The sequence below is a fragment of the Amphiprion ocellaris genome, chromosome 22 (assembly GCF_022539595.1).
Source record: "Amphiprion ocellaris isolate individual 3 ecotype Okinawa chromosome 22, ASM2253959v1, whole genome shotgun sequence".
Lineage (NCBI taxonomy): Eukaryota > Metazoa > Chordata > Actinopteri > Pomacentridae > Amphiprion > Amphiprion ocellaris.
Window position 1 is genome coordinate 19,765,493 of NC_072787.1, and position 20,384 is coordinate 19,785,876.

The 20,384-nt window shown below is 40.6% G+C and overlaps 1 protein-coding gene across 3 annotated transcripts in view; it reads right to left on the reverse strand.

The window, feature by feature from the left end:
- asap1b (ArfGAP with SH3 domain, ankyrin repeat and PH domain 1b) overlaps positions 1-20,384 on the reverse strand; it is a 79,112-nt gene that overhangs the window by 3,690 nt on the left and 55,038 nt on the right. The window contains exons 13-24 of one of the 3 annotated variants that reach the window (XM_023285110.3): positions 20,199-20,247; positions 16,419-16,585; positions 13,845-13,978; positions 13,502-13,593; positions 12,675-12,861; positions 9,398-9,483; positions 8,631-8,746; positions 8,479-8,546; positions 6,031-6,138; positions 4,622-4,850; positions 1,532-1,693; positions 51-129 (exon numbers count right to left, since the gene is read on the reverse strand). In XM_023285110.3, coding sequence (XP_023140878.1) covers positions 51-129; positions 1,532-1,693; positions 4,622-4,850; positions 6,031-6,138; positions 8,479-8,546; positions 8,631-8,746; positions 9,398-9,483; positions 12,675-12,861; positions 13,502-13,593; positions 13,845-13,978; positions 16,419-16,585; positions 20,199-20,247 — 1,477 coding nt within the window. Of the gene's footprint in view, positions 1-50; positions 130-1,531; positions 1,694-2,258; positions 2,328-4,621; positions 4,851-6,030; positions 6,139-8,478; positions 8,547-8,630; positions 8,747-9,397; positions 9,484-12,674; positions 12,862-13,501; positions 13,594-13,844; positions 13,979-16,418; positions 16,586-20,198; positions 20,248-20,384 lie in introns of all 3 variants that reach the window. The other 2 variants (XM_055007131.1, XM_023285138.3) reach the window with 2 other exon arrangements.

Consider the following 20,384-nt stretch of genomic DNA (forward strand, 5'->3'; position numbering starts at 1 on the left):
TAGTTGCAGCCCTACTGGTTTGACAGACAAAGAAATTCTCTCTCTGATACCTTTGCTGCTGAGGAATGCCTTCAAACTTGTTGGAAACAGGAGACATCTTGCTGACCGGAGGAGGGGTGGAGTCGCTTCCTAGAATGTCAACATTAACGGCGACAAAACAGCTTGTTTAACACCATATTAGAACACTTAATGAGGAAATTAATTTGGTATAAATGTGGAAATAAATCAACATGCTGTGATGGTTAAAAAAACAATGAGGGAGGCGTCATCTGGCTGAGCTGTCCATGAGCCCGTGCTTTTTTTTGGAGGTTTTAGTGCAATAAATCATGTAATCAGTGGTCGGTGTGATGGTATGTTTGACACAGAACGCACAAACAGAACTGAGGACAAATAATATCCGTATCAAAGACATGAAATGAGTGACTGAAGCTTCATTTTTGACAACTTGGACCGTTTTTCTAACTAACCCAGAGTGAAACCAACATGTTTGTCTCTGAATGCAGTCTGAAGGTTTGTTGAAAGGTGACTTCAGATTGATTTGTGAATATTTGTGGGTTAAATTGCCTCTATTAAAGTTCTGAAATGCTTTCTCTATGGTCCCTATAGTCAGAGTTAGTGTAATTAGGAGTTGCAAATGCTATTAATGTCTGAAAGTTACATTTTTCAATAAATGAAATGAGCAATTAGCAATTAATGGATGATGATAAGTTGATTGATTGTCAAGAGCTGCCCTTTAGAGCTGCAATAATTAAATCGGGTGTCAACTATTGACTCAAATGCGAAATGTTTTGATGATAGACTAATCGGTGTGAGCAATTTTATAGAAGAAAAGCTAAAATTCTCAGATTCAAATATCTTCTCTGGGACAAAACAAGACATTTGAGGGTGTAACTTTGACTTTGGGAAACACTGATTGAAAATTTATTCTTTTCTGACATTTTATAGACCAAACAACTAATCGATTAGTCAAAAAAATAACCAACAGATTAATGGACAATAAAAACATCCATTAGTTGCAACTCTACTATCAAATATTCTCTTCTTGTAGCTTTTAAGTGACAAGGATTTTCTGCCTGTTTTTCTCAAAATGATCTCACCTTGAGCTTTATGGACTTGTGAATGAAATATTCATTATATGCAACTCTAGTTCATAGATAAATCTTCAAATTGCATTAAGAGACACAAAAAAGAAACAAAGTGTGTAGAACTCTGGGTAAAGTTAAACAAAACCCAAACTTCTAAGAAACTTCTACAAACTGAAGTGTGTCAGACAAATGTTTGGCAAAAAATATTAACTCAAGATCCACTTCTAAGCTCTTTTTGGAGATTTAAACCACATCTTTATATGCAAATGATATAAAAAGTCATATAACAGGTTGCAAATTGGATGAAAGCTCTGGAAAAAGCCAGAAGTGGAGTCTGAGTTGTCATTATTTTGTCAAAATCTGAAAAAGAGTCTTGAAAAATCCAAGCGGAGCGTTGATACTGTGGCGTCGGGCTGGAGCCTCGCCTGAGTGTGCTGGCATCTCACCCCCAGTTAAGCCCCCTTTACTGTGTGGACTGTGAGAGAGCGGGCTGGGTGGGTCGGACAGGGTGCGTTTGTGTCCAGGAGGGGGGGGCGGAGGTCTCTTCTTGGACAGGGTGGAGCTGCCTCCTGGTGTGAGTGTAGAGGGAGGGCCAGATGGGGGAGGAGCTGGAGGAGCGATACATAAAACACATGAGGTGATGAGGCAGCCACAAAAAGAAAAAAAAAAAAAAGACCTTTCTGCTCGAAAACCCCCTAAAAACACCCAGAGAAGGTGAAGATAATGAAGCATGGAGAGGAGAGGAGGAGCGCAGAGAGCGTGGAGACGAGTCAAATCGATGGAAGAAAAACAGGAATGTGAAATAATAAAAAGGGACACCATGATTTGGGGGTGTTTTGTTGGTGTCTAATGGGACTCCACTGGTCACTAATGTAGAGAAAAGTAGGATGAAAGCAGCTAATAGAGAGCTCAGCCAGAGAGGAATCAGCTGTGGTTTAGGGTTTACAGCTCAAGGATGGTGGGAAATGATTCCAGATGGACAAAAAAAATTATGTAGGCAAGAAATAATTAACTGGAAACTCGGCTTTTGCCTACATGGTCCCATTTTTATTATTAAAAAAAAATGCCACCACCCTGTAAATCTGAGCTGTAAAAGGAAGAAACAACTGAGGGACAACTGTATATGGGGCACACAGCCGAGTAAGGGGGAGAACATAAAACCAGGATATTCACTGATGTATGGTCGAGTGCCAGCCAGTGTGGCGTAGTGCGAATGAGAGCCAAGGAATGCCAAGTGTGGAGCTGAAAGAATAGAGAAACAAAAAAGAGAAAGAAAACAGAGCGAGATGAGGAGTGTGGGAGAGAATCTACAGTATGTCAGTCTTATAAAGAGCTGCTCCCACACACTGTAAAATAACAAGATGAAATCTTATCAGTGGCAAGCAAAGCAAAAAAGAGGAGGAACGGTGTGAAGCTGCCCCCCGAGGAGGCAGTTTCTCCAGCACCCACTGAGAGAGAGAGACAGAGAGAGCGCCGCTAATGTGGAGCATCTGAGGAGTTAGCATGTTCTTCTAAATGCAAGTCCTCTCATCACAGGCTCACAATCTTATTTTTGCATAAATCAGACTTCAAAATCTACTTGTTTCCAGTGCCGTTTTAGTTGTTCTATTTAAAGGGCCTGAAGCAACAATCGTGACCATTCATAGATATCAGTGCCCAGTGGAACAAAGGAGCTCCAGGAACTAATCTCAGGGACTTTTAGTGGGTCAGGAACTAAATCTGGACTCCGGTTCCTCCAGTACAAAGACACACAAAGCTCATAAGTTCCTACAACATTTCTGTGCTGGAAGCAGAACACCTAGAAAGTCCAGTTGTTTGGTAATGTCTCTGAAAATGTAACTGTGAAAATTTGGATTTGGAGCCACTGCAGGAGTTTGTTAGGTGTTTTTTTTAAATTTTTTTTACAGAATGTGCTTTAATTTTGTCCTTTGTTTTAAAATGAGACACATACAGTAAAGTGATTTTGATTGAAGCGGAAGTCACACATAATTTAAGGACAGAAAGCTGAAAACTCTTTCAGTTTTTACAGTTTGTGGCTTTGATGAACGGTGTAATCAAATACGTGATGTGTTAGTAAGATTCCTACTCGAGGCAGGAACGTCCACTGTGAAGGAGCCAAGATGCTAATAGAGTCAGATTAGATGTTACATTAGCAGCACTGTCCTGCTCTTTATTCCATTTGGGGCAAATTTACACCCTGGCAACCCCAGCCAAACTTATTAAACAGACAGATGCATTCATCGAACCATTCAGCTAGTCTTCAGTTTCCAAGACTATTCTCTAAAGTTAAACATCTAGTCCAAAAATACAAAAACGAAGAGCATAAATGGAACTTCTATGTGGTTTGTTCAGTTTTTCTGTAGTAAGCATCCAAACAGGGTTATGCTACAACAGCTTTAGTGAGTTTTTACAATTTCTTTAATTCATTTTTATCTATAGTATTGGAATATAATACTGTGGGACACTTTTTCATGTTTTCTACACAGACACCTAACTTTAGCTTTGAGTGTTTCAGCATCTTTAAAACCATTTGTGTTAAAACAAATCAACTGGAGCCAGTTGGAGACAGAGTTACAAATTCAAAGTAGCTGGAACTGATAAAAATGCTCTGGCAACACATGTAAATTAGGGCGAATTAAATCTACTGATGACAGCTAGCTTTCTGCTTCTATGTTAAACTGAGGATCCAGTGTTTTAAAAAATGACAACGTATTTTTATATCCTACTGGCAAATCTGCTGTTTACATGACAGCCAAGGGTCAACTGTTCTTCTGCACTGGAAACAAGTGAAATTTCACACCCCTTGCTTTAAGAAAAATAAGATTTTAATGCTCAACAATGGATTTGGACGACTTGTTAGGATGGATGCTGGCAGTGTAAAGTTATGTGATGTTTTCAACCAAATATCTAAAGCGGCTCCACAGAGGGAGGAGTGTTATTTTTAATTCTAATACTGCAGAGACAGCACACCCACAGTACGCTCTGTGTGTACACGGAGCCCAGGCTAATGATGAAGTGTGGATTCAGCTTCCCTTTCACATGCCTGACTAATGACTGCTACCCTGCCCTCTCCTGCAGCCATGTTTTCCTGAAGGTTTACTATGTAAGCAATCTTAATGACACCTGCTTCCCGCCCTCTGATCTGTGCGCTGACAAATTACATACCACTGCGGGGTGTGTGGATCTCTGTGTGTGTGTGTGTGTGTGTGTGTGTGTGTGTGTGTGTGTGAGGAGATTGAGTGACGGAACAAAGAAGAAAACTTTCCACTGAAGTGATTACGCAGCATTTCTCTGGCCCTAATTCTGTCCTGGATGTATAATCAAACATTAACAGGCATAATAAAGTCCATTTCACGGGCTATCTTCCCTCCACAGTCATCAGACACAGAAGAGCAACCTTTAGACCATCTGCATTAGAGGCTGACATTTACAAAAGAAGGTATTAGCAGAACACGATCTCCTGATTTTATTGACCGGTATAAACTACAGGCTGATAAAAGTGAATGTGGGATGCACTTGGAGCAGGCATGTCTGACCTTTGCCCTGGTTCCTGGGCGGCAGCGGCGGCCCGTCGGCCACCGGGGAGGAGCTGAGGTCGGTGGAGGCGCTGTACATCTGGTTGGTGAAGGCGCTGTAGGACAGACGCTGCTGCTTGTCCCTCTGGCTGATGAAGCCCGGCAGGGAGAGCTTGTCGTGGGGAGAGAGGCTGGAGGAGTGGCAGAAGCTCTGAGGCCTCGGGGAGCGGTCCTTCTTGATGGGACTCGGCTGGAGAAGGAGACAGAGCAGATGAGACCGAGCTGGGGTCAGTCGGAGGAGTCTGCACAGCGACGACGAGAAAAATCCACTCAACGATGTTCTCATGCAGCGTGAGATTCGCTGCCGAGAAACATCCAGATATGTTCAAACGTTTCATTTCTTTGGAACTATTCTTTCCCGCCACACTTGTTTAACACTTAAATCTTATTAATAAAATGGTACTGAATGAATAAACCCTCATTTTTCGAACTAATGTACCCAGTTTTAACCTCCTAAACCCCAAAACTCACCAGTAGGTTTGAAAAGCATGTTGTCTTTTTTTTTTAAAAAAATCATCAAAACTACACCATTTATTAGAATAGAATGCAACAGAATATCCTTTCTTAGTCCTACAAGGGGAAATGTGCAACGTCACAGCAGCAAATCGTCAGTAAAAAAATCAAGAAAACACAACTATAAATTAAAGAGGTGAGGTATACACACTATATACACAAAATAAATAAGAAAAACAAAGGATACTGAGGACACACATTTAAGAATATATGAGTTAGAACCACAAACTGTAATAACAGGTCAGATTTTAAACCTTCCGATGGTGCTTGAACTACTGTGACATGCTGTTACATCAGGAAACTTAACCAAACCTAATATCAAAAGTGATATTTTGTTAAAATTTCATCATCAATAAGTCCCAATTAAAAATTCACCAAAATGAAAGAGTTTGCTCTAACCCAGGTTGTGTTAAAAACAAAAAATTCAGTGTTCCTTGATGCGAAGGAGAAGCCATTAGTGATTTAGCTTTATGATGCTACGCTGTTGTGAAGTTTAAACCATTTGGGTGACTCCTTGTGTGTAATCAGACAAGTCTGTTACTAGTTCAGTAAAATTTGTTTGGATTTTTTTGAGAATTTGTAGAGGAGTTTGGAAATCTAGGTTACACACAACATATTACTGACATGCAGTCTGGACCTGTTTCACGCTAAAAAGGCCAAAAAACAGGCCTAAAATTGTATAGAATCCCCATTATTTGTTGTACTGTTGCATTACAGCATTTCAAGTCTTGGCCGCACTGAGCTCAGTCATATCTGAACATCAGTCTCTCAGAGGCAGAACTATTAAATTCAGCAGCACCATGTAGGAGTGATAAAAACTTGAGAAGAGGAAAGCAGAATGGATGTCGTGTTCAGACCTTATCATCCAGGTCATCGTCGCTCTCGTCCATCTCCTCCAGTCTGAGGCTCCACTCGTACTCCACATGGATGTGAGGGTTGAACTTCCCCTCTGCTGCCTGCACAAGCTGAAAATAACACAAACAAATCAGTTACACAAACTGCAGCTCTACCAGATACACAATACTGTACTGGTTATTTGCCTATATTCAATGTGCCAATATTTTCTAACTCATTTTAGCTGACTGCCGATGATGCAAATGTTTCTTCCAGCCAATTGCAAATAAGGTCGGTGTTGTAGCAGAATTAACATATTATTATTCCTACTGTTAATGTGATGGGCCACTGGCAACTACAGACATAAATTTACAACAAAATGTTCACAATCTGGAGTAGTGGTTAGCACTTTCGCCTTGCAGCAAGAAGATCCCTGGTTCGCGTCCCGGCTTTCCCGGGATCTTTCTGCATGGAGTTTGCATGTTCTCCCTGTGCATGCGTGGGTTTTCTCCGGGTACTCCGGCTTCCTCCCACAGTCCAAAAATATGCTGAGGTTAATTGATCATTCTAAATTGCCCGTAGGTGTGAATGTGAGAGTGATTGTTTGTCTTTGTATGTAGCCCTGTGACAGACTGGTGACCTGTCTAGGGTGTCCCCTGCCTTCACCTGAGTCAGCTGGGATAGGCTCCAGCCCCCCCACGACCCTAGTGAGGATTAAGTGGTGTATAGATAATGGATGGATGTTCACAATCACTAGAAAATAACTGCTTCAAAAACATGCCATAGTTACTTGTCTCTATTACTTTTTAAAACAAAACTGTGAACCTGACAAGTGTTATTGTGCCTGTCAGTGACAATATTTCATTTTCTAGCCTTTACTGGCCAATACCAATAATGAAGCCAACACCAATATACATCTCTAAAAGGATATACTCGATAAATAAGGTAGCAAATAATAAATAAAAGGGGGAAGAGTAAGGACACTGATGTCATAGGTTACAGGAATACCATGAGTCAGGGTCAGTTCTAACAATAAACACACACTAGTCGTTATTCGTGTCTACACTGAACAAAAATATAAACACCAGATGTCCAAATGTTCTTCTTTTTTGGCTTCGAGAAAAAGTAAGAAATCATATTTAGGTTAAATAAGGTTAAATGGGGTTAAATTTAGGTCATCCACACCTACACTACCGTTCAAAAGTTTGGGGTCACCCAGACAATACATGCTTTCCATGAAAACTCACACTTTTATTTAACCCTTGTGCAGTTATGTGCTAACATAACTGCACAAGGGTTTTCTAATCATCAATGAGCCTTTCAACACCATTATCTAACACAATGTAGCATTAGAACACAGGAGTGATGGTTGCTGGAAATGTTCCTCTGTACCCCTATGGAGATATTCCATTAAAAATCAGCTGTTTCCAGCTAGAATAGTCATTTACCACATTAACAATGTCTAAACTGAATTTATGATTAATTTAATGTTATCTTCATTGAAAATAACTGCTCTTCTTTCAAAAATAAGGACATTTCTAGGTGACCCCAAACCTTTGAACGGTAGTGTACGTCAGGTGTAGCTTTACAGAACAATGATTAGATAGAGTGACCAGCACACAGACACTCCTTTGACCAGCGACTATAAAACGTCTCTTTAAAATGCAGCGTTATTCAAATGACACGATGCCACAGATGAAAAAAGCAAGACGCTGGATGCTGGTATGTTAGTTAATGTCCAAAACTCCATCATTTTGTAGTCTGAGAAATCATTTCAGACAGTTTTAAAGGTCTGAAAATGCAGTTCTGTCTCCCAAAATGTCCATCAAATACTTCAGTTAGAGAAGCACAACAGTCCACAAGCAGCATCCATAACACTTATTAACCCTATCTGAATCCATTAGTGGACACACTCGTTTCCGACTTCTGATTTCTGCTCCCACTTTCCATTACTTGGCTGTTTCATCATGTCCATTTTGTTGTAAAGATGCTGTGTGTTGGAACAATAAATATCCATTCCTCTATGCTAAAAAGAATGGATGGAATTTAATAAAATATGACATGCTCATGTGTATTTTCCTTCTATATATAATAATACAAGCAATTATCCAATATAATGGAGGCACCACAAGGAAACAAGTGCAGTTAAAAGCACTCAAATATTTATTAGAGCTTCTATACAGCCTGTAATGTAATGTTTTGTTTGCCTGCTCATGCTAGCGTTAATAACAAACATACATCCACGATTATTTCCACTCTGCTGTCACTGTTGCCTGAAGCTGGAGGCAGCAGACCTTTGACTGCCATCTAGTGTTCTGACTAAACTGCCCAATCACTGCCCAGCATGCAGTAAATCTAAACAGCTGCAGTCTAAGCTTCATAATTCAGTTTTTCTGAGTGTCTTTAGGTATTTTTGGGTTTCATTTTCAGGCGGCTCGTGTGACGTCCAGCAGCTCCATCTTTGTACTCACTGCCTCCTCGCACTGAGTGTTCCTCAGTCGCCTGGCAACATCCAGCGCCGTCTCTCCGTTCTGATTGGCTAAAGGGGCGAGGAGGGATAATCAACAGTTACAAGTGATGCGAGCGCACAGACACAGAGGATGAACCCCGACGTGTGACTCACTGATGTCGGTGGCCGGTTTGCCCCTCAGGAGTAGCTTGAGGCACTCGGGCTTCTCGTACATGCAGCAGTAATGCAGGGCGGTGTTCCCCCACTCCGTCTGCTTATCCAGGTTACCGCTGAGGAAACACAAAAACACAGACGCAGGTCACATGCCTGAGGGTGCTTTCCACACTCCTGCAGCTTTGGGTTAATGTCTTATTACCCAGGATTTGGAAGAGGAGGGTTGGAAACAACACTTTGAGCAAATAAATCACACACTGAAAAGCAAACAAGCACAGGTAAATAATCCACTGCAGCTCCCACAAAGGCCAAGGAAAATGTTCCTAACGAGAGCCAAGCATGACACTGTATGAGCTATTAATTAATGAGAGGGTCCCACTTCTTCCGTGGAGGCTGTGTGCAGTCGGAGCAGTGGTGGGTAAACAATTGAAAAGAGAGGAATAAATTAAGGCAGAGAACAAGTGCTTGACCCATTTCTGTTTGCCTTGTGGGAATCCGAGCTGCGGCGCTAAGCTTTCCTCTGCACTTCCACTGCTGTGTTACTGACTGGAGCAGAGAACAAGAAAGACTCACAGCAGACAGACAGATCCAAGTTTATGCAGCGTGTTTCTGCAAAACTGTGTTGTTTAATATGTAATTTTCCTCTAAATGCTCGTGTGTTTTCAGAAATTCGATTCACTGATCCAAAGCCGATCCACACAGATGCAGTAGTACGTTATTTATTTATTCGTTTATTTTTTTACAGCAAACTGATCTTAAAAACGTACCTGTTCTGCACCAGGAAGTCCACAAGGTGCAGTGAGGTCTGGTCAGCAGTCCGTACAGAGTAGTGCAGTGCTGTCTCTCCGGCTTCCTGCAGGGGGCCATCAAACACAGCAAAGACATGTTGAAGCAACCACGGCCAGCATCCATTCTGTATTCTCTCCCTCTCTGTGTCTCTTTCAGCATTTAAACAAGCTGCAGTAAACAAAATGGCTCCTAAAAATAATATTTCTGCATGCAAGACGCCTGGTTTTGTACATTTTTGAGAGACTCGTGTTAATTTCCTGTGATTTCATGCATCAAACCTGGATTTACATGCTGTTCTATTAGATGCAACATTAAAGATGGAGGTAAAGGTTACATATATGAAGGGAACGGTTACGTTGGCTGCATATGGCGGCATCTATAGGGTCGAATATGAGCTGTGTTTAGTCATGCCCTCCTGTCATGCTTGGATTGGAGGGGGTGGGATGTCACCATGCAGCCCTTCAGATGTACTGACAGCAGCAGATCAGATATCGGTGAGTCAGACAGCAGCAGCAGCAGCAGCAGCAGCTCCATCTGTCATCAGACCATATCCTCTTTAATTCTGCTGCAGCATTGTACACTTAATTTTTCATTAGGAAACTACCACGTTATAAAACCTCGACCCATTTATGTCAGGTTCAGTCTGATCATGCGTGTTGTTTACGCTACAGTGTCTTCGCCGTCCACTGCTTGCTCTTTAACTTTCATTTGTGCCTCAAGCAGCGGCGGTGCACGAGGCGAGGAGACAAAGACAAAACAGGCAGAGACGCGAAATAAAAACCAGACACATGAACCCAGCGACCGCAGATGTCGCCATCTAAGTAAATACGGAATCAACACAGACGATGCCCCGCGATGTGGCCGAGGGTTGCTGGCTATCACCACCTGCTGGTGAAGTGATCCAGATGACTCAGGATTTTCCAAATGCTACACCCTTTTCCAGCCGCCAAATAACTCACCAACTGGCAGAAATGTGTCAGCGTTGGTTGTCCTGCTGGGAATAAAGCCTCACATGAGGATGAACCACATGTGTCAGGAGTGTTCTGGGCTCTGTAGTCCAGCGTGAGATCATAGTGCGTGATGGAAATATATTGTGTGTTTGTCAGGATACGTGGAGATTATTGGGGCAAGCTGACATCCAGGCATCGTTTCACAATTCTTTTAAGTGGTATCAAGAACTGCAGATAAGTTTTGACTTCATGTGCCAAGATTTGAAGCTTTCCTCCTTTGAAAATTACAAGGCTACTCCTAGAAAATGGAGGGGAATTATATCATATTTGTGCTACTCAAGGCTTGTAAAATTACATTTTAAATATTCAACAGTACGCCCTTTCAGAAACCATTTACTGTGTACCTCCATATAGCAACTTATTTATTATTCAATACCCATCTGAACCCCCAAAAGCACTGTTGGGTTTGAAAGGCATGCCATCTTGAAAAATTCACCAAAATTACACCATTTACTACAGGCACAAACTGTAAAAACAGAATAACTAATCAGATCTCCAACTTTATGACAGTCCTTGAAGTAATAATGCAAGATATTTGGTATTGCTAGGAAAATTGATGCTTAAATTTGTGATGTTTTATCAAAACCACTTCATTCTATATGTGTCACTTTAAAATTTGCTAGAAATAAGCTGTTTTCAGAAACAAAACAAAACATTCTGGGCTCCTTGATGCAACAGGGAAGCCGTCATTGACTCAGCTGCGAACAACAGTTACTTGACAAAAATTCTGGGACTTTTTAGCTGAAGTGCTGGCTGTATTTACACTGAGCAAATAGGAGACAAGTATAGAAGCAAACTGTAAGTAGTAAAATGTCTTCATTATGTAGAGTCTCCATTTTTTATTGGTAATATCTATGGGCACAATGGGAAAATGCTGTACATTGTTGATTCCATGTTTTACAATTTTTGAAGAATATATATTGAAAGAAATTGAACCCTAATTGTTTCTTTTTTTGCTTTATAGCTCTGTCATACTGCAAAAGAGACATTTTGGAGTTCTCCCCACTTCCAGTCATGGCTGTGCTGTTTCCATAGAGATGCAGGACTTTATGTTGCAGTGAAAAATGAGCTAACAGCGAGTAAAAAGGCACAGGGATCATTCTACTATTATTTTCACAGGTAATCGAGTTGTATTTATTCTTTACTGTCAGAAAAATGCAAAGAATACCTAAAGCTTGAGCTAAATTATTTAAATATTCTATTTTACCTGACCAACAGCTCAAAACTGCACAGTATTGGGGCCCCTGGACAGCTCAACTGGTTGAGCGGGCGACCCATCAACGGAGGCTAGTCCCCGACGCAACAGGCCTGGGTTCGATTCCCGATCGATCATGGCCCTTTACTGCATGTCTTCCCCCCACTCTTCTGTCTGCCTCTACACTGTAACTATCTAATAAAAGGCCAAAAAAATAACTTGAAAAAACTGCACAGTATTCAGTTACCTGCTGCAGAAAACAAGGAAAATCTGATAAGCCAAAGCTGTGAATTTCTGGCATTCCTGCTGAAAAATGATTAACTTACTGTTGATCAACTAATAAACTAACTGACTAGTTGTTTGTGCTCCAGTTACGAATGACTTTAACATCAAGAATTTTTAGGGGGACTACTTTTATAGTAGAAACAGATAATAAAAGAAATTCAACTTCTTTTTTTGTTATGATGTATGGCATTATATGCACAAGACATTTTTAAGATCTTTTTATTTCTAGCCATATGTGTGTGTTTCCATAGAGGTGCAGGACATGATACTGCAGTAAAAAACAGGAAAAAACAACAAAAAAAAGGACAGATGCTTAACAAGCTAGTTTGTTGATATGCTGACAATTGCAGGATCCTGGATGTTAGAACACATAAACACCTATAAGTATTTAAAATTTTGCAAACTTATGTAGTGGATCTTAATCCAAAGCGTCACAGGTATAGTTTTAGAAACACAACCGGACAATTGGACTGTCTATTTTTGCTGCTGAAACTGTGACTTCTTGGTATTTCTGCAAAAAATGCTGCCAAATTCTCTGCTACTACCTAAGTAGTAGCTTGGACTCCTTAAATGAGAGAACTCCGAGTCAAGAGTCTTCACTGGGACTATTTTTTTGCTAGAAAGTAGTTCTAAACTGCTGCTTCTCACCACCACTGAAATTCCATTCACGTCTTTAGTGCTGAAATCTCAGGTTTTAAAAAGAAAACTAAATTATCCTCATGCCTAGATCGGCTAGCGTGTGATTTCTGACTGTGATCTACTCACCGGTCCTGCCTCTGGGAGCGGCTCCATCAGCTCCACTCCTTCAGCGTAGACCTGAATGAGCGCCAGCAGGTCCCTGGACTGAACCGCCTCAAACAGCTCGATCATTTTAGCTGCCGCAGACGTGCACGTCTTCCTCGCATACTTGTGGTCCACATATTTAGCGTTGATGAACTCCTTCCTCACCGTCCTGTGAGAAAAATGTGTTTTTAAAGTGTTTTTTTTTTTTTTTTTTTTAACCCTCGTGTCGTCCTGTGGGTCAAAATTGACCCGTTTTAAAGTTTGAAAATATGACAAAAAAATAAAATTTCACAGTGAAACTTCTGATGTCCACATTCTCAACATTTTTGGGAAATCTTTGAATGTTTTTTGGTGGAAAAAAAGAAATGTTAAAAATGTTTCTTAAGAACATTCACAAAAAAATCAACCAAAATCCAGCGAATTTCGCTGGATTTTGGTTGATTTTTTTGTGAATGTTCTTAAAGAAAATATTAGAAGTTTTACTGATAAGTATGTAATCACTTTAGATATTTTTAGGAATTTGTCTTGAAGATTTTTATTCATTTTTTGAAAATATTTACAAGAATTTTCTTGCCAAATTTGGGGGATTTTTTAAAAATAAAACTTTACGGGAAATTGAGGAATTATTGGAATTTTCTTCCTGAAGGTTTTACAAGTTTTCAGAAATTTGGGGATTTTTTTTGCTGAATTTTTTTTTTTTTCAGACAAGGAAACGATATTTTTTGGTGCCCGTAAATGAGAACAACAGGAGGGTTAACAGAAGAAGAATTCAGTGGGTTGTTTGGGTGTAAAACTCAGACAGTACTTACATGTCACTGGAGGGAGTGGGCTTTGGTGAAGGGGAAGGGAGGTTTCCCTCCATGATCTCATTGAAACTACTGTTCCCTACATTCTTGGCCAGCTTGAGGGGGGAAAGATCACAGAAAGAAACATCAGATCACAATACTGTTGACAAGCAGAGCAGCATTCGCACGTTCTCAGAGACGGATGAGCCCAGTGGACGTTTCCCTGCTGCTTTGGGGATCAGATTCTGCTCCAGTCTGTGTTTCCACTGCTCCACTGCTCTGTCATTATTTCTAATATTTCACTAGAGATGAAAATAGTGAAGGGTGTGCCTCAAAAAAGCTATTTATTCACTCGCTAGTGACTCACCAAGAGTTCTGAGGTTCCTAACTTGTCGAGCTCCATGGACTGGATGCGAGAAATGTGGACCCCCATCTCTCGGTGGATGCCGGAGCACTCGATGCAGGTGAGGATCCCCAGGTTGGTGGACAGCCACTTAGGGTCTACAAACAGGGACAAATACACATTGTTATTCAAAAAACATCGTGAGCTCTAAAGTTTATAGCCGAATGTCAAAGTCACTGTGATCTTGGAGTCTGTACTGTGCAGAGACAAATTTGGATTTAAGGAGGGCAGAAGTAAAAGTTGCCAACCCTAATTACAAATAGCAGTAAGAGGTCATTTTAATACCCAGAAATCACCACAGTAACGCAAGTAAACTTAGATCTACTGAACTCAGTTGAAAATAAACGCCATTTACAGGAGCCAGAAACAACCAATTCTTGAACTAATCATGTGCAATGTACAGTTTTGTCTGTAAATTTAACTAGATCTAAGCTTAAACTTTGTTATTTTATAAAAATCAATTGATAAAATACCAAAAAAGGCAGAGGAAAAATTGCTAAAAATTTACCAGTCATACTAATCAGATTCTGCAAAAAAATAAAAATTTTACATTCCCCAGTGCAACTGAAAAGTCATAATTCAATCAGCTGCGACCAACAGTTAAATGACAACAATTCAGAGACTTTTGGGCTGAACAGTCTGAATTGTAGGCTGCACTTACAGACAGCAGAGAAGACAAATTAAAAATGTAAGCAGTAAAATAAAAGTGTGTCAAGCCACCATTTCCCCCCAGTATTGATTACACCTGAGGGAACCTGGAAAAATTATTGATTATTAAAAAATATTGATTCCACGTTTTCTAGTTTTGTACAGTAATTATTTAAAGAAAAAATCTCCTTTTGACCTTTCTTTTTTATTGTATATGGCATCTTAACTCTCTAGTGGACTTTATGCTGCACAGACCGTTCTGACTTCTTTATGTTGCAGTAAAAACGTGTTAAGACCCTCTTTGTCAGACAGAAAACATTGCAGGGGGAAAATCCGATAAATGTGTGTTTTAGAGTCAGTCAGTTTGCTTTGAAATAAAGTACATGCTTAAACCAAAGCGTATTTTTTCACAGCATTTATTGCTTTGATGTATTAATCCACTGCACTATTGACCACAGTCACCTCACACTGCATTGTGTAACCATCTACCAAGCAAAGGGCTCAAACACACTGAGATGCAGCAGATCCGTGTGGCGACTTCACATGGCGGCCGCTAAACCGCAGAGACTGACCAGCACCACTGCCTGCCACTACGGTGCAATCTGGGAGATTTAAGCTCATCTTAAACTCGGCAGCGCTGGTTGTGACCTTGATGATGCTGTGAGTCGGGGGGATGCTGTGCTGCCTGAATATGACAAGCGAACAGCAGGCGGAGGCTGGTGGAAATGAGGGAGACAGCCCAAAAACCAGTGAGTCATAGACCGAAACACAGACAGCACGGGAACACACACACACATTTACATGACACAATGAACAGATGCAAGCCGGTGATGGGAAGCAAAGTGCATGTTAAGCACGACGAGTGACCTCTATAGCTGCTTAATGCTAAAGCTGCAAATCTGTGTCTCAGAGAGGGAGTTCCTGGGAGAATATCAAATGAGATGGAGACCTCTTTCTGCTCGTACCAGAGGGAGCGATGAGGTGACCTTTGGAAGTCATTAAAATGACCTTTCAACCATGTAGTTAATTTTATAAAGTGTCGAAGAAGCACATCAGAGCTGGGCGTCATCTGCTCGACAAAAGCTCAAATTCAACGGGGATTTCATGAAAGGAAACAACAGGAATCAAACAGCTCAAACCCACATCTGGAACGTGGGTTGCGGCTGAAGCCATGTATATGAACGGATGCAGCAACCAGAGTATAGACATGACAAATTACCTCCTCTCTCTGCAGACTGCAGGGGTCGACGGAGCGTGTGTGACTTATATAACAACGTGATGTAATGATGTTGTTTCTCAAAGCCTAGAAATGTTTTTTTCCCCCTCAGAGCAGAAAGTCCTCCCGTCGGTCAGTCGGCGGGCTGCTGGGTGTGTTTATGCAGACTGAGTGGAGTGTGTGTACGCGTGTTTGTGTGTGCATGAAGTGTCAGAGGGCCTGAAATGTGAACGGCAGTCCTGAGTGCTGACTCTTCGCTTCCAGATGCGGGGGAGGATCAGGATTGCGTTGTGTCCTGAATGCTAACAACACCAGCGCACTCCCCACACACACACACACACACACACACACACACACACACACACACACACACACACACACTTGTTTGTTCAAGGCTGCTGGGGGATTTGCAGCGTAGCTTGTTCAGTTACCGTCTAAGTGAAGGACGGAGAGTTCAAGGCAGCAGTGACATTGCAAAGATATCAAGACTGGCGCGTGGCTTTAAATAAAACATTTGATTCAGAAAGTGCTGAAGTCAAGCTGTTTGTTTTCTCTGCAAGGTGACGGTTGACTAAGCACAAAACAAGGGGGGATGCAGGATGCGCACATGTTTATATTATACATATATATATTTATATGGAGTCTCTGTGGACACAAACAGCAGCAGTACACACCTGCAGCTCCGCAGTCGCAGCAGACTTCGTTGCCTGGCATGCGCAGCACGTCTTCTATGATGGCTTTAGTCAGGTCCTCTAATCCGTCCTCCCCTCCGCTGCTCTGCTCGCCGCGAAACGCCATGTTTAACGCCTCCTCCTTACTGTTGGTCAGTACCGAGATCCAGCTGCAGGAGGGAACACATCATTAACAACATTACAAATTATATCAAGAATTTTTACGTGTCGTTAGTGTCACTTGCGGTTTTTAGTAAGCCAGGTAAAATGAACAATTTAGGGTTACAAATTGCTAGTTTTGTCTGTCCGAACTCAATCTGAATCCCAAAATGCACAGAAAAGCAACAAATCCTCACAACTGAGAAGCTGGAAGTACAAAATATTTGGCATTTCTGTTTTATAAAAGCTTAAACCATGATCAGTATAAATATTTAACCAGTCTTACCTATGAATTGAACTAATCTCTGCATGTGTGTCTCTCTGTTCTTTACATAACTTGACAACTGTACATCTGATCTACTTTAGACTTGGCGAATGTGTCACCAAGGACCAAAGGAAGTGTAGTGTTAAGTCTGAAGCAGTTTAGATAAGCGGTGGCTGTTTTCGGGGTCTTTTTGGGATCCTAAATGGGCCTTTAGCTGCCTGTGGGCGGACCTCACAGATCACGTTAAGTTTAGATATGAGAGGTTTGAGGAAAAAGGCATCAATTTGCATAAAGCTGCAGAACAAATGTGTCTGTCTCCCAAAAAGAGACAAATTCTTTCATTCACACATACAATGTCATAATAGAAAGCCAGCCAAATCAGGTAAAGTGGTCAAAATGAACACCACAAATAAAAAAAATAAAATGACATCAACTTTTCTTACTTGTATTGCATGAATTTGGGCTTTTTTAACCCTCAGCAGTGTCGAAATATATGTAATTTTTTTTATTAATTCCAAAATTACACTATATATGATAGCAAGAAACTGAAAAAACAGGTTGTAAAACTATATATCTGTGACACACTGTTCAATCAGACAAGCAAAATTGTGATATTTAAATAAAATGACTTTGTTCCACATGTCTCGTTTAAAAAATTGCCCAAAAAATAAACCACTTGTACTGACCAGACTCTGTAAAACCACAAGTTCTGTGCTCCTTTTAGCTATTGCAAAGGCATTAGCAACTCAAACATTTAGGATCTTTTCAGCTGAACTACAGGCAGTGTTTACAAAGAGCAGATAAGAGATGGAAGCAAATTGAAAGTGCACATAGTAAAATATCTACTATATATAGAGCCATATTTTTTGCAATTAGTCACTCTTATGGGTGCGTAAAAGATTTTGTACAAGTTAATTCTAGGTTTTTAAACTTTTTCCAAAGAAAGTAATGGAAGAAATTCAACTTTTTCTTTATGTTTTAATGCATTGTAACTTTGCTCTGCTGCACAAATTACAGTACATCTTTCACTTCTCTCTGCTTCTAGAGAAAAATGAGGCCACAGTTAATAGAAATGTGACAGGAGCAAAGAAACGCCCAGGAACAGCTTCGCATTTAGTGGGTAAAATTAAAAACATCCTGCTTTTGCGTTTCCTTGGCAGTCTATTTGCGCTCGCAGGTTTATTTTCTTTAACAAGGTGTAACACGCTCAGAGGGACTGTGGTCATTACGAATCACGCAAACAGGAAAAGCTGTAGCCGCCTTTCAAACGCGACCACCTGCAGTTCACTACACAGCACAATCTGCTGCTGCACTCTACACACTGAACTGACCCTCACACACACACAAAGACACACACAGACACACACAGACACACACAGACCGGGCTTTGTGAGGCTGACGTCTGCACTTCCTCTGTCACTGTCACTCAACCTCGTCTGTAAAGGCAGCGCTCAGACAGGGAGTGGGCACGTGAACCGATGCGTTAGACTGTCTGTTTATCTGCATGTGTGAAAAACAAGATATTTTCATCCGCCGCTGCGTAGGTGTACAGATGCTGAGCCAAAATGCTTTCATGTTTACTTATAATATGCATTATAATATGTTCCCGGCCTAACTGAGGGGGAGCGTGATTGCACAAAGCGGGAGCCCTATGGAATACTAAATATTTCAAGGGAAATCCCATGAAGACGAAGCTGGAATTGCGTGACAGAAGCGGCGGAAAGGAGCCGCGAGCCGAATCCCAGAGGACGACATGTAGAAGGAGACAGAGAGAGAACGAAGAGGCTCCATCGGCATCAGAGGAGGAACATGCCAGCCCAGAACAAAAGCGTCACAAATCAAAGTGTGTTTCCAGAGAGTTTCAGTCTAGACGGCTCGAGAAGATTCAGGCTGAGGATTGTTTTGATTTGATATGATCCATGTGTTCGTGAGCGATTAGGATTCTGGAGAGGGATTACATGTTAGGTCCAAAATTTTGACTCTTGAGGAGTAGGGGAAAAAAAACCTCACAGTTACTGTACGCTAGGAGGAAGTAGAAATACAGTGTTTGGGTGTGGTTTGTAGGGCTGCAAGTAACAATTATTTTCATTGTCGATTAATCTGTTGTTTATTTTTTGATAGTTGGATGATCTATGAAATGTCAGAAAAGGGTTATTCCACTATTATTCTGAATATAACAGTATTCTGAATTAGTTACATCATGTAAACAGCAAATGTAGTATTTTCTGAATGTAATAAATGCTGATATTATTCAGGTTTTCAGACTATTCTTTGAACATGTATGCATTAAAAATTGTGGATTTAGCTGCAGTTTGCAAGTAGTGATCGAGTAATTGTTTTATTTGTTGCTTAATTTCTCGACTACTTTCTGGATTAAGTAGCTGTTTGGTCTATAAAATGTCTGAAAAGGGTGAAAAATGTTTTCCAAGATGACAAATGTTTTGCTCATAACTCAAATATATTTAGTTTACTCTCATACAGAAGTAAAGGAACCAGAAAATAATAAAATTTAAGGAGCAGGAATTTTTAAAAAAAAGTCTTTTAATTCTTAAAATATTTCTTGAATTGATTAGTCAAAACAGTTTGATTTAAAAGTAAATTAAATCAAGTTAATTTAATGGTTTGTGTGTGATTTTGTTTGTTGATTTGTTATCACTAATCTTATATCTGCTTTTGTGTGTTTGTATGAACAATTTTAAAAGTCACTATGACCTTAATAGTATCATTAAAATGAGCTTTAAGTAACATGAGAGTCAATTAACCGTAGCCTGACTGATGTTACTGTTAACATTTATTCACCCAAGCTTCTTAATCAATCAAATTAACTGCACTAGAATTAACGTTTCTTTATGCAACACCTACTTATTTATCATTTGCAGTCACGTAGCTATAAAACAAACTGAAATGTACATACATGAGTCTGTGAAGTGTCTAACCGTCACCTGAAGAAGCAGCACAACTGCTGAACAGAAAAAACTAAAGGGTGATTCAAAAATCATCCGTTGTTCTGATAATGTGTGTCTCTGCCTGGCATGACAGTGTGTGGCAGCCTGGGAACCAACAGTATGAGGTTACAGCGACCTGAATCACTCCAGACCACAAATCCCACTGCTATCCTCTGTGTCACCCACTCTCAACAGTCCCTCTGCGCTTCACAAAGTCAAACACTTCCTGTGTTCAAGAACGACAACGAGCAGGCGCCCACTAACACCCCACTAATACAAACCATTAGCTCAAGCTCACAAATACCTAAATCGGCCTCTAGATTGAGGGAGTTTCAGGTTATCTCAGTGTGATCATTAGAAAATGACTCGATAATAAAGTGAGCAGGTTGGGGTTGTGTGGTTTTTGTTACTCACATGACAAACTCTTGTTCATCTTCAGCTTGGAAATGATATGTCCGGTTATCTGTGCAGAAAAGAAACTGTGATGTTTAATATGCAAATCTTACAATTTTGCATTTTATAACATTAGAAGCAGCAGCCGGAAGACAGGAAACCGTTTCAATGCATCACTAATCAATGAGATAAAAAGTAAAGGTTGTG